This window comes from Sapajus apella, unplaced genomic scaffold, assembly GCF_009761245.1.
Source record: "Sapajus apella isolate SASKATOON/1434 unplaced genomic scaffold, GSC_monkey_1.0 scaffold44, whole genome shotgun sequence".
NCBI lineage: Eukaryota > Metazoa > Chordata > Mammalia > Primates > Cebidae > Sapajus > Sapajus apella.
The window spans coordinates 5,588,976-5,602,486 of record NW_022436984.1 but is presented as its reverse complement, the minus strand read 5'-3'; the positions used below and the strand labels follow the sequence as shown (position 1 = coordinate 5,602,486).

The following is a 13,511-nucleotide window of genomic DNA, read 5'->3' as shown; positions in this document are numbered from 1 at the left end:
TTTTGTGACAGTCTCACTCTGTTGCCCAGGCTGGAGTGCAATGGAGCTGTCTCAGCTCAATGCAACCTCCACCTCCCGGGTTCAAGCGATTCTCTTGCCTCAGCTGCCCCAGTAGCTGAGATTACAGGCACCCGGCACCACACCCAGCTAATTTTTGTATTTTTAGTAGAGACAGGGTTTCACCATGTTGGTCAGGCTGGTCTCAAACTACTGACCTCAGGATCCACCCACCTCGGCCTCCCAAAGTGCTGGGATTACAGGCATGAGTCACCGTGCCCTGCCTAACATTGAGATTTTTTACTTCCAGCTGGCATTTTTAAGTAGACTACAACTTCATATTGCTACTCTAAAACACCATGAATAAAGATCTAAAGTAAATAAAATTTGGTTAGGAGCTAGACATGTAAGTCAGTTTTTCTTTTTTTATTTTCTTTTTTTTTTTTTTTTTAAGACAGGGTTTCACCATGTTGATCAGGCTGGTCTTGAACTCCTGACCTCAGGTGATCCGCCCACCTTGGCCTCCAAAGTGCTTGGATTACAGGTGTGAGCCGCTACAACCGGCCATAAGTCAGTTTTTAAAGTTTTGCAGTGTATACTTGATAAATAGTATTGTGATTGGTGACAGCTGTCATGGAACTTTGAAGATTTTTTCATGTAATGCTGATGCAAACGTGTATGCATATGTACAGGATATATAAATTGACTAGTAGATATATTAACTCAAATTAATATTAAATGCTTTTTGATAGTGGGAAATAAAAAGGAGTACATACAACTAGAGAATGGGAAATTTTTAGAATAGTTATGTGTATTGTCATGTTATCACATATTAATACATTTCCCAATACATAGTAGACTCTCACTAAATATTTCCAAACTCCAGGAAGTAACTGAGAGCTGCTAATTTAGCTTTTTTTTTTTTTTTTTTTTTTTACGGGATCTTTTTCTATTGTCCAGGCTAGAGTGCAGTGGCATGATCTTGGCTCTTGGCTCACAGCAACCTCTGCCTCCTGGGTTCAGGCAATTCTTCTGCCTCAGCCTCCCAAGTAGCTGGGACTACAGAAGTGCACCACCAAGCCCAGCTAATTTTTGTATTTTTAGTAGAGACAGGGTTTCACCATACTGTCCAGGCTGTCTCAAACTCCTGACCTTGTGATCCACCTACCTCCACCAAAGTGCTGGGATTATAGGCATAAACTACTGCATCCGGCCCTTTATATTTATTTAGTTTTTATTTATTTATTTATTTATTTTTGAGTTGGAGTCTCGCTCTATTGCCTAGGCTGGAGTGCAGTGGCATGATTTCCACTCACTGCAACCTCTGCCTCCTGCGTTCAAGTGATTCTCCTGCCTCAGCCTCCTGTGTAGCTGGGATCACAGGTGCGAGCCACCACACCCAGCTAATTTTTGTGTTTTTAGTAGAGATAGGGTTCACCATGTTGGTCAGGCTGGTCTCGAACTCCTGACCTCGTGATCCACCTTCCTCAGGCTCCCAAAGTGCTGGGATTACAGGTGTGAGCCACGGCGCCCAGCCACACGCCTGGTCCTTAATTTACATTTTCTAAGTACTGACAGTTTTAGTAAAGTAGTAAGTTAGAAGAGCTCCTTCAGGGCAGGGACCATGTCTTGGCTATCTTTAAACTTCACAAGATGCTTAATACATTGTAGGTGCAGAATATGTATTAAGTTGGGCTGGTTCATAGTTAAAATTTGATGTTAATATAGATACGGATACTTCTAAAGCAAAAAAAGAAAAGACATAAAAATGTTTACTGAAGGGAATTAGCTATCATCCAGGTTTCCATCAATCTAGGTAAAAGTTATTGATGCGATTTATCAAAAAGCTTCATTTTGCATTTAAAATTTACTAATTGATAGCAGGTTGTGGTGTGCATGCCTGTAGTTCCAGCTACTTGGAGGCTGAGGCAGGAAGATTGCTTGAGCCTAGGAGGTAGAAGCTGCGGTGGGCTGTGATGACAGAGCAAGATCCTGTCTCAAAAAAAGAAAGACGGACGGGCACGGTGGCTCACGCCTATAATGGGCCGAGGCGGGTGGATCACTTGAGGTCAGGAGTTTGAGACCAGCCCTAGCTAGCATGGTGAAACCCCATTTCTCCTAAAAATACAAAAAATTAGCCGGGCATGGCGCTGTGCACCTGTAATCCCAGCTACTCAGGAGGCTGAGGCAGGAGAATTGCTTGAACCCAGGAGACAGAGGTTGCAGTGAGCCGAGATTGAGCCACCACACTCCAGCCTGGGTGACAGAGTGAGACTCCGTCTCAGAGAAAAAAAGAGAAGGACAGCTGAGTGCGATGGCTTGTGCCCGTAATCCCAGCACTTGGGGAGGCCAAGGCCAAAAGTTCACAACCAACCTGACCAACATAGCAGGATCCTCATCTGCAATTTTTAAAATGATTATTTTTTTAAAGAAAATAAGAAACAGGAAGTGTAAAGTTAGTTGAAGATATTGCATTATGCTGACTTTTGATGTGAAATTAATAATTCTAAAGAAGATGACTTGAAACATGATTATGACAGAAATTTGCAGTAATGTGTTCTGTCTAGAGAGGGGTAAATTAAAAGAATGAGAAGACAGCCTGGGCAATATAGTAAGACCTTGTCTCTACAAAAAAATTAAAACTTAGCTGATGTGTGCATACCTTTAGTCCCAGCTACTCAGAGGCTAAGATCAGAGAATTGTATGAGCCCAGGGAGGTTGAGACGTAAACCATGATCCCACCACTGTATTTTAGCCTAGGTCACAGAGCAAGACCCTGGTCTCAAAAAAAAGAAAAAGAAAATGAGAAGAACATTTAACTCTTATTTTCACTTCCACCAAATTCTGTTCAGGACTTCTTTCATCTGCTTCCTACATAGCCTTTTATGGTACTTACCTCATTCTGCTTTATATTTTGCTTATGTTTAAACACAATTAGATTTTGAGTTCTTTAAAGGCAAAGACTTTATTCTTTTTTTAAATTATTCAAGGATTTATTAAGTCATACATGCAAAACATACTGCTAATTGCATTACCAAAAGATTAATATAAAAACACTCCACAGTTCTGCAACTGTCCATTTAAAAACTTTTGTTCATGGTCAGGCGTGGTGGCTCACGCTTGTAATCTCAGCACTTTGGGAGGCAGAGGCTGACGGATCACTTGAGGTCAGGAGTTTGAGAGCAGCCTGGCCAACATGGTGAAACCCTGTCTCTACTAAAAATACAATAAATTATCCAGGTGTGGTGGCACACGCCTGTAATCCCAACCACTCGGGAGGCTGAGGTTGGAGAATCGCATGAGCCCGGGAAGCAGAGGTTGCCAAGATCACACCACTGCACTTCAACCTGGGTGAAAGAGAAAGACTCCGTATGAAAAAAAAAAAAAATTGTTCTACTGGTTGAAAGCTCCAGTTTTGTATTCTTTTTTTTTTTTTTTTTTTTTTGAGACGGAGTTTCACTCATGTTACCCAGGCTGGAGTGCAATGGCGCGATCTCGGCTCACCGCAACCTCCGCCTCCTGGGTTCAGGCAATTCTCCTGCCTCAGCCTCCTGAGTAGCTGGGATTACAGGCACGCACCACCATGCCCAGCTAATTTTTTGTATTTTTAGTAGAGACGGGGTTTCACCATGTTGACCAGGATGGTCTCGATCTCTTGACCTCGTGATCCACCCGCCTCGGCCTCCCAAAGTGCTGGGATTACAGGCTTGAGCCACCGCGCCCGGCCCTATTTTTATTTTTTGAGACAGTCTCGCTCTTATTGCCTAGGCTGGAGTACAGTGGTGTGATCTTGGCTTACCAAAACCTCCACCTCCTGGGTTCAAGCGATTCTTTTGCCTCAGCCTCCTGAGTAGCTAGAATTACAGGCATGTGCCACCTCTCCTGGCTAATTTTGTATTTTTAGTAGAGATGGGGTTTCTCTGTGTTGGTCAGGCTGGTCTCAGGTGGGCGGATCACCCGAGGTCAGGAGTTCAAGTCCAGCCTAGCCAATATGGTAAAACCCCATCTCTACTAAAAATACAAAAATTAGCCAGGCGTGGTGGTACGTGCCTGTAATCCCAGCTACCCGGGAGGGTGAGGCAGGAGAATCGCTGAAACCTGGGAGGTGGAGCCTGCAGTGAGCTGAGATTGCACCACCCCGCTCCCTAGGCAGCAGAGCGAGACTTCGTCTCAAAAACAACAAAACGGAAAAAACAAAACAAAACCTTGCCAGCCTTTAACAAAGCTTTTTTTAAAAAAATATTTTTATTTATTATGTTTTTAGAGACAGAGTCTTGTTCTGTCAGACTGGAGTGCAGTGGCATGTTCATAGCTCACTGCAGCCTTGAACTCCTGGGCTCAAGAAATCCTGGTACTATGGCACATGGTACTACAGGGGTGTGCCACCATGTCTGGCTAACTTTTTTTAGTAAAGATGAGATCTTGCTGTGTTGCCCAGGCTGGCCTTGAACTCTTGAGCTAGAGTGATCCTCCTGCCTTGACCTCCACAAAGTTTGGGATTCTAGGTGTGAGCCACTGAGCCTGGCTCCTTATATCTTTTGACTCTGTTCCATTTCTGAGACTCCTAAATATTAATAAACATGGAAAAACGCTCTATGTAAAAAATTTTATTACAAAACATTGGAAATGAATAAATTTTTATCTTACAGGAATTATTAAATATCTACTGTACTTAGTCCAGTGTTCGGATACACAGTATTTAATAAGTGTTATTTATTAAGTTTGACTTCTAAGGTGGACAGGGGCAAAGTTGACTAATACTAGGTTAGAACGCCAGTTTCAGTTGAAATCAAAAGACCCTCTCTGTGTTAAACTTGTCTCTTGATTTGTTCAAAATGCTGTGTTACCATTGTAGAATATTTTTCTGATCTATAGGGCTTTCAGTATTAGAGAGCTTCTAAAGCTGTCAGCTATGGATAAGTAGAATCTAAAAATGATCGGTTTAATATCTCCATGTAGATTCAAAATCAAGCTTAAAGATGTAAAAATAGAGGTTTTTTTTTCTTTTTGGTATAGTAGTATATGTATATGGCACAAAATACAAAAGATACACAAAGATATACATTGGAAAGGTTAAACTCTTTTTTCATCCTTCCATCTGAGCCACCAAATTACTTCTAGAAGTTATTACCTACTAGAAGTATTCCATGCATATGCAGGTATACAAAGATAAAAGTATTCATTTCTATACACATGGTAGCATACTTTATACATTCTGTAATTTGCTTTTTTCACTTTTTGTTTTTGAGATGGAGTCTCGCTTTGTTACTGAGACTGGAGTACAGTGGCATGATCTCTGCTCACTTCAACCTCCGCCTTCCGGGTTCAAGTGATTCTCCTGCCTCAGCCTCCTGTGTAGCTGGGATTAAAGGTGCGTGCCACCACGCCTGGCTAATTTTTGTAGTTTTAGTAAAGACAGGGTTTCACCATGTTGGTCAGGCTGGTCTCAAACTCCTGACCTTGTGATCCACCCACCTTGTACTCCCAAAGTGCTGGGATTATAGGCATGAGCCACCGTGGCTGGCCGCTTTTTTCACTTTTTTGAAACTCTTTCCATACTAGCATATAGTGCCATTTCATTCTTCTTCTTCTTCTTTTTTTTTTTTTTTTTTTTTAAAGATAAGGTCTCATTTTGTTGCCCAGCCTGGAGTAGAGTGGTGCAATTATAACTTATTGCAGCCTGAAACTCCTGGGCTTAAGCAATCTCCTACTTCTCCCAAGTAGCTGAGGCTATAGGCATGTGCCACATCCTTGGTTAATTTAAAAACATTTTTTTAGTTTTTTTTTTTTTTTTTTGGTCTTGCTGTGTTATTCAGGCCGGTCTCGAACTCCAGACCTCAAGTGATCCTCCTGCCTCAGCCTTTTAAAGTGCTGGGATTACAGGCTTGAGCCACTGTGCCCAGCCACAATGGGTGTATGTGTATATCCTAATTTAACAAGTTTCACATTGATGGACATTGTGGTTGTTTGTAGTTGTTTGCTACTACAGACTGCTGCAGTAAATAGTGGACATACTGTTTCAGAAGCATGTATATTAATGTGTATTAATGTTGGGTTCTGGGATCTAATGGTGCCTTCTTATTTCTTTTCTTTTTTTTGAGATGGAGCCTTGCTCTTATCACCCAGGCTGGAGTGCAATGTCACGATATCAGCTCATTGCAACCTCTACCTCCCAGGTTCAAGCAATTCTCCTGCCTCACCCTCCTGAGTAGCTGGGATTACAGGCGCCCACCACCGTACCTCGCCAATTTTTGTATTTGTAGTAGAGACAGAGGTTTTGCCCTGTTGGCCAGGCTGGTCTTGAACTCCTGACCTCATGATCCACCTGCCTTGGCCTCCCAAAGTGTTGGGATTACAGGTGTGAGTCACTGCTCCCGGCCTTCTTTCTTAGTTCTTGAAGTTTGTGCTTCATAAGGATTGTCTGTTAATAAAGGTTTCCTCCTTGCCCTCTACTATGAATAATTGTTATGGAGTGTCAAACCAAAATCACTGGTTGATATAATGGAAATTGTTGATAATAACATGAGGATTTGTACAGTATTGCCAAATAAGCTTCTCCTAAAATACAAAGTAAGTATTTTACATTATATGAATTTTCCTTAATTTAGGGGAGATGAATAAAATGAATAGTTTCAACTTTTTTCAAGAGCATACTAGAGTAAGGTAGCTAGAATAAGGTAGACAGGGGAATAATTGTGGCATATATTGAGAGCCATGAAGTATCTGTTAACCTTTCAGTTCAATTGCATTGTGGTCTTTATTCAGTTTGACCAGCAAGAAAATTTCAGTAGAGCATTTTAATAGGGAGAAAGCAGAATTTTAAATCAGATTACTAGTTTGGAATGAGACCTAGGATTGTTGCTAGGAGCAGAGGATAAGAAGAATAACAAATATTTATAAAGAACAGCTAATGAAGCATGTTAACATAACTTAATCATCCTCACAGCAAGCCTATGAGTTAGATATTACTCCTGTTTGCATTTGACAGATAACACTGAGGCTTGAAAAGGTTAAATTACTAGATGCCCATAGTTACACAGCTGATGGATGACAGAGCCAGGACTCAAATCTGACTTTCTAATTTGAAGGGCCTGAAATAATAAGCTTTCTTTGTTTCATTGTATCCAATCCCTGCCCCCTCTCCACACCCTAAACCTCTTTTCCATAGAAACAAAATCAGCAACAAATAACTATAAGAACTGTCATCATAGAAGCACTTAGGACAGTTTTCTTTTTTTTTGAAACTTACAACAAAAAGTTTACCATTTCATCAATAATCACTGAGTTTTGGTACTCTCAGAAGAGTACCATGTAACTAGAACTCCACCCTTCCTTTTTCTGTTACCTCTAAATTGGCATCGGGCCGGGCACAATGGCGCATGCCTGTAGTCCCAGCACTTTGGGAGGCTGAGGCGGGCAGATCACGAGGTCAGGAGTTCGAGACCATCCTGGCCAACATGGTGAAACTCTGTCTCTACTAAAAATACAAAAAATTATCTGGGCATGGTGGCGGGTACCTGTAATCGCAGCTACTCAGGAGGCTGAGGCAAGAGAATCACTTGAACTTGAGAGGCAGAGGTTGCAGTTAGCCAAGATCACACCACTGCACTCCAGCCTGGGCTAACAGAGAGATTCCATCCCGCCCCCCCCCAAAAAAAAGTGGCTTTGGCTACATGGTATGTCCATTTTTTTGTTGCATATTTTGTGCAGGTTAGTGGTGAAGTGAGAGAGTAAAAGTTGAGTAAACAAATAAATAGCAGAGATTTTAGCCTAATTAGAAAAAGGCATGAAAGTTAGAAGTGCTCTAGTAATTGACTAGGCTTTAGGACAGGGATTTTGCACAAAATCCCTTGGACCCTAAAGGTGGAGAAGGTAGGAGGGGGAGAGGAAACAGAATAGACCTTTAAAAAGAAAAAGTAAACTAGAATATTAGACAGCTAGTTTTCTACTTTGGATTCTGTCAGGGGCCTCTTTAGTGTGAAACTCAGATATAACATTTTTTTCTTTTCTTTTTTGAGACAGGGTCTTGCTACGTTGCCCAGGTTGGAATGCAGTGGTGTGATCATGGCTCACTGTAGCCTCGACCTCCTGGGCTCAAGTGATCCCCCCACCTCCACCTCCCAAAGCTAGGACCACAGGTGAAGCCACCATGCCCGGATTTTAAAAAAAAAAGTATAGAAACAGGGTCTTCTATGTTCCCCAGGCTGGTCTCAAACCGCTGGCCTTAAACAATCCTACTGCTTCAGGCCCCCAAAGTAACGGGATTATAGGCAGGAAGTACCATGCCTATGGAGTTACATTTTATAGTGTTTGCCCCAAAACTTTCATTGGATGTATGCAACTTTCTCTTCCTCTATTCCTACTTTTGCAATGGTGTACTTTGTAACAATAACACTTCCTCGGAGGTCCAAGATACAGCCTCCTTTACTGTGATTCTTACACAATTGTAAATAAATTCTTTATTCCTGATATTTATGTGGAATACTGGGATTTATAAGATGACAAGGGTGGAAATGATATTTGTTGTATGCTTTCCCTGTCAGGCTCTTCACATTCAGCACTCACTCCTTGAGTGTCCCCATTTTACAGTTGAGGATAACTGAGGCTAGTTATATCAAACACTTTAGTTAGGGAGATAAGACATGCACCTACATAAATACACCATGAAACAAGATAAATGGTTACACTGTCAAAGCCCCCATTAGGTGGTAAGGGTGACCCTGTGAAGCAAAAACTAGCATTTGCAGGACCACAGGCACACTTTACCACGTGCCTGCTTCTACAAATGAACTTCCTGGCGTGGCCACCCTAGGAATGAGATCTTGGGGGTGCGAATCCATGGAAGATGCCTGTGTATGATGGGGAAATACCACCAGGACTGTCCTCGTGGAAAGCCGCATCCACGAGCCCTAGGTGCTCTCCATTTGAGGAAGTTGGCTGGGGGAGGGGGCTTGCCTTGCGGCTGCGTCCTGCTCCCCGCGCCCTGCCCCCACCTCCCAGCCTCTGCTGCCGCTAAACCCCGGAGAGCGGAGCGTGCACGTTGAGATTCCTCGGCGGGCCTGGCAGCGGTGCTGGGCATGCTCAGTGGGCAGGACCCGTTAGAGTGGCGAGTAAGGAAGCGTTGGCTCTTCTCCGGGTCTGCCTTCCCCGGTTCAGGCCCCGGCCCTGGGCTTTTGTGTGCGCGGAGCTGCAGCCACCGCTGCCTCCTCGCGGGGCTGCCCGACCCCAGATGCCGTCCGGCCTGTCCGCTTTCCGCTGTTAACCTCGCCGAGCGGCCGGGAGGAGGAGCGGGGCGGGGCCGGCGGCGGGCGGCCGGGCTGGAGGGCCCTGCCAGGGGTGGGGGTGGGTGCGGGGAGCCCCGCGGGGGGTGGGGGGCGGGCGCGGAGTCACGGGGGTGGGGTCACCGGCGGTGGCTCGGGGAGGCCAGCTGGGAGGGGAGGGGGGCCGTGGGGGCGGCTCGGCGGAACCAGCCCCGGCTGGGCAGCAGCGGCGACGCCGGGGGCTGGGGCCAGGGCTTTCCGGGCTTCGGTGAAGCCGCCGTGGGCCCCATCTTCCGGCGGTCGCCGGAGTTTGTGGTGATTGTTGCTGCTGCCGCCACCGCCCCGGCTGCCATCTCCTCCTCCTGGGCCGCCGCCTCCTCCTCTTCCTCCTCCTCCTGGGCCGGGCTGATCCCCTCCCCGCTGCCGCCTCCTCCTGGGCTGGGCCCGCGGTGTCTCGTCCCCTCGCGGAGCCGCTCCTGCCGCCGCCGCCGCCGCCTCCTCATTCATCCTCGTGCACCATAGGCGGCACAGGCACCAAGATGTCCAACCGAGTGGTCTGCCGGGAAGCCAGTCACGCCGGGAGCTGGTACACAGCCTCAGGTAGGGCCCCAGGCCGCCGGCCCGCCCGCTGCCGCCGCCGCCTGGCCCCGCGCCCGGCTGGCCGAGGTCGGCGGCCCGGCCCCGCGGCGGCGGCGGGCGGGGACGAGGGCGCGGACGGGCCGCCGGGCGCGGACCGCGTGGGGAGGGAGCGAGCCGAGGCCGGCCTCGCCGCCTCCCCCATCCGGGCGGCGGGCAACCCGTGCGGGCAGCCCAGGGACGGCCGGCCTCACGCTCGCCGGAGTTGGGCGAGAGGGAGAGTTGTCGCCTCGGCAGCCTGCGCCCTCCCTCGGGACCAGGCTCGAGGAAGGAACGTGCTCCCGGACCCGAGCCGACTTGTCGCTGCCTCCGGCTCGCGGGAAGCGGGCGGCCGGCCCCTGCCACCCCCAGGAAGGACTGTGTGCCCGGCGCCGAGCCCCGCTTCCCCATGCCTCAGGGCAGCGACCCTCCGCCCTTCTGCCGAGCCAGGGACCCTTTCCTTTTCTCTCCCATTTTCCCTGCCTTCCCCGCCGGCGGTCCGGGGAGCGCCCTCTCCCAGAGGGAGTTCTGTCGGTCTGCCCCCAAGCCCCCGCGCCGGCAGCCGGAGAGGAAGTCTTCTCGCCCGGTGGCTCTGGCGCTGGAGAAGGAGGCAGCGTTTCTGCGCACCTTTAAAGGGCTCCGCTGTCTTGCAAGGAGTGAAGGGTAGCACTTTTTCACGTTACCAGAAAGGTTTCTGCATGGGGAGATCTGTCAGAGGAGGGCCTTTCAGGGATTTGTCGCTTTGTATGCTGGGGCTGGGGTGGAAGTACAGTACTGCTAAGCAGGGGCTGGGGAGGGGGGGGCTCCCAGTTCTTTTGTTAGTGTTTGCATTGTTACTGTCATTCACGAAAGGGGCAGCTGGAGATGGCATCAGCACTTTTCCTGAGCAGTTGCCCTAGTCACTGGTCGTCCAACACCAGGCAGGTGCTAGAACTACCTAATGAATTAAGTTTAATCTTTGAGCGAGTTGAGTCTTCTGTCTCCACTCTCTAAAAACATTTTAGAGTTCTTTCTGTAAGAGTGTAGGGACTTTCCCTTTAAAGCGCTTGTTAGAACGCCTGTTTTCTGGGATTATTTTCAGGAGTCACATTTCTGGTATGTTAACAAAGTTCTGTGATTCCTCATAGTCTTCAGTCATTTGGTATTGGCTTATCAATAACCAGACCTGACTTCTCCATATGAATCAGATCATGTTCTCTTTGCAAAGAATTGGCTTGGAGAGTGACATGGCCTGTGAGAAAGCAAAGATTTGGAAGAAAATTCATTTTTCTGAGGTTGCTAGACTAGCTCATTAAATGCGTGTACCTTACTGAATACATGTCTCACTGAAGGTTTTCTGTGTTAGGGAGACGCAAAAGAATTGTGAGGATTGGATTTGCAGCTATAGCTAACAGGTAGCTATAGTTTTGCATTAAGCAAATATGACATTTTATGGTTACAGTGGTTTCCCTTCATGGTCCTAAAGTACTTCATAAACATTTAATCAGTTCTCACAGCCCGAGAATGCCAGTTAAATTATTCTTGTTCAGTGAATGGGAAAAGATGTAGAGAAGTTCAAGTTCAGTGGTTTTCCCCCACCTCGAGGCAGATTCTTGCTTCTCTCAGGCTGGAGTGCAATGGCACTATCTCGGTTCATTGCAACCTCTGCTTCCAGGGTTCAGGCGAATCTCCTGCCTCAGCCTCCGCAGTAGCTGGGATGACAGGCGCGCATCACCATGCCTTGCTAACTTTTTTTGTATTTTTGGTAGAGACGGGGTTTCACCATTTTGGCGCGGCTGGTCTTGAACCCCTGACCTCGTGATCTGCCCGCCTCGGCCTCCCAAAGTGTTGGGATTACAGGCGTGAGTCACTGCGCCCTGCCAGAAGTTCAATGTTTTAAACTTTTGTTGTAGTTTGCATTGGAATGTGGGCAAGTGATTCTGGGGGAATTTCTATAGATTCTTGAACATTCTTTGGATAATTTTTTTTTTTTTTCTTAAAGACGGGGTTTCACCATGTTGGTCAGGCTGGTCTTGAACTTCCGACCTCAGGTGATCCACCCGCCTTGGCCTCCAAAGTGCTTGGATTACAGGCGTGAGCCACCACGCCCTGCCAGGATAATCTTATAGGGCATAGGATTTGGAAAGAGTTATTTGGTTTGTCTTTTCAGATCTAAGATGAATTTGTTAATCCAGCTCAGAACATTCTGTGATTATTGTTATTTATCAACAATGAACTAAAGTGGACTATTTTCTTAAAAATTCTAAATGTATGCTTATTTCCCTAAATTCTGACTGAAATCAGTAATGCCATTTTTGATAATATACATTGTCATAGGGAACCTTAAAATTAAGGCCATATATGTGACTTTTTGGGCGGGGGGAGTTGGTGTGTGACTTTTTAAACTTGAGTAATAATTGAGGGTAGATTTAAAGCAATTCAATTGTAAAAGCTTATTTTGTATTTTAAAAATAAATGAAGTACAACTACAGATAAGTAAACTTTGACTGGGTTTAGTAACATTTGTCTTTAATAGTTGCCAGTGTAGCTACATTGATAACATTGACCATTGGAAAAATTGTACTTGTATTGTGTTGTTTTTCTAGTATACTAGTCCTAAAAAAGTGTAATAGGAGATGGAGAGGTTTTTGTGGATTGTCATTCTGTGGTTCCTACAGCATTCAAGTTGTGTCCATAGAATTAATGTGTTTTATTACTGACATAAATAAGGGTGAAAACACATTTGTTTTAGTTATCTGGCTATTTCAGGAAAAAGTGTGTGTGTACATATATAAATATTACATACATACACACACATAAATCTTCTTTGTGTTTACCCCTTGTTATGTACTGGATCCATTGATAGAGAGTAACGTAAATTGTTTTCTGCCCTCAAGGAATTTTCAGTTTATTGGAAGTAAGTAATAACTTAGGGCAGCAAATAAATATCAGGTAAGTTGAGATATGCTTTTAGGACTTCTGGGAAGGGTAGAATGATTTTGCAGTAGGATTTGAATTATGCTTTGAAGGAAGGGTATTTGAGCAGGTTTGGAGCAGGAGGAAAGAACACTGGATTGAGAAACACCACATAGATAACAGAGGCAGGTAAATGTAGATAGCTCAGTTTAATAGGAATGGAAGGTACACAGGGGCATAGTTCATGAGCCTGGAGTAGTAGACTGGTCCTAGAGTACAGATGGCCTATGAATGCCAGACATCATTGGGACTGGACTTATTCAGTAGAGAGAGAGGACCAATGGAGGTTTTTGAGTAGGGGGCTAGTATAACACAAGTAGCATTTTAGGAAAATTAATCTTATAGGAAGGTTCATTCTCACTTCTCTATGGGTGTGTAGCAGGGATTAGCTGCAGCCCCCCTTTTTTTTTTTTTGGTAAGGCCCAGTAGCTAAGAATGGTTGTTAGTATTTAATGGGTTGTTTTAAAAACAAACAAAACCATGAAATGCTGTAGAGACTGTGTGTGACACACAAAGTCTGAAATATTTACTGTTTGGCCCTTTATAGAAAAAATTGGCCAAACCCTGGCTAGTGTAGATTAGTGGTTGTCAAAGTTTGATCTCTGGACCAGCAGTATAATCAAAATGTAGTCTGTTTTCTCCAGATTTGCTACAGCTTTCATTCCATTATTTTGAGATATGCTT

The 13,511-nt window shown here is 45.4% G+C and overlaps 1 protein-coding gene across 5 annotated transcripts in view; it reads left to right on the top strand.

The window, feature by feature from the left end:
• The first annotated feature begins 9,000 nt into the window (after positions 1-9,000).
• Positions 9,001-13,511, top strand: part of MEMO1 (mediator of cell motility 1) — a 136,625-nt gene continuing 132,114 nt past the window's right edge. For 2 of the 5 annotated variants that reach the window (XM_032239234.1, XM_032239232.1), the window contains exons 1-2: positions 9,001-9,107; positions 9,780-9,857. Coding sequence is in view for 2 of the 5 variants with exons in the window: in XM_032239232.1 (XP_032095123.1) it covers positions 9,797-9,857 (61 nt within the window). In the remaining 3 variants the exon portion in view is untranslated. Of the gene's footprint in view, positions 9,108-9,365; positions 9,858-13,511 lie in introns of those variants that run through there. The other 3 variants (XM_032239235.1, XM_032239233.1, XR_004257189.1) reach the window with 3 other exon arrangements.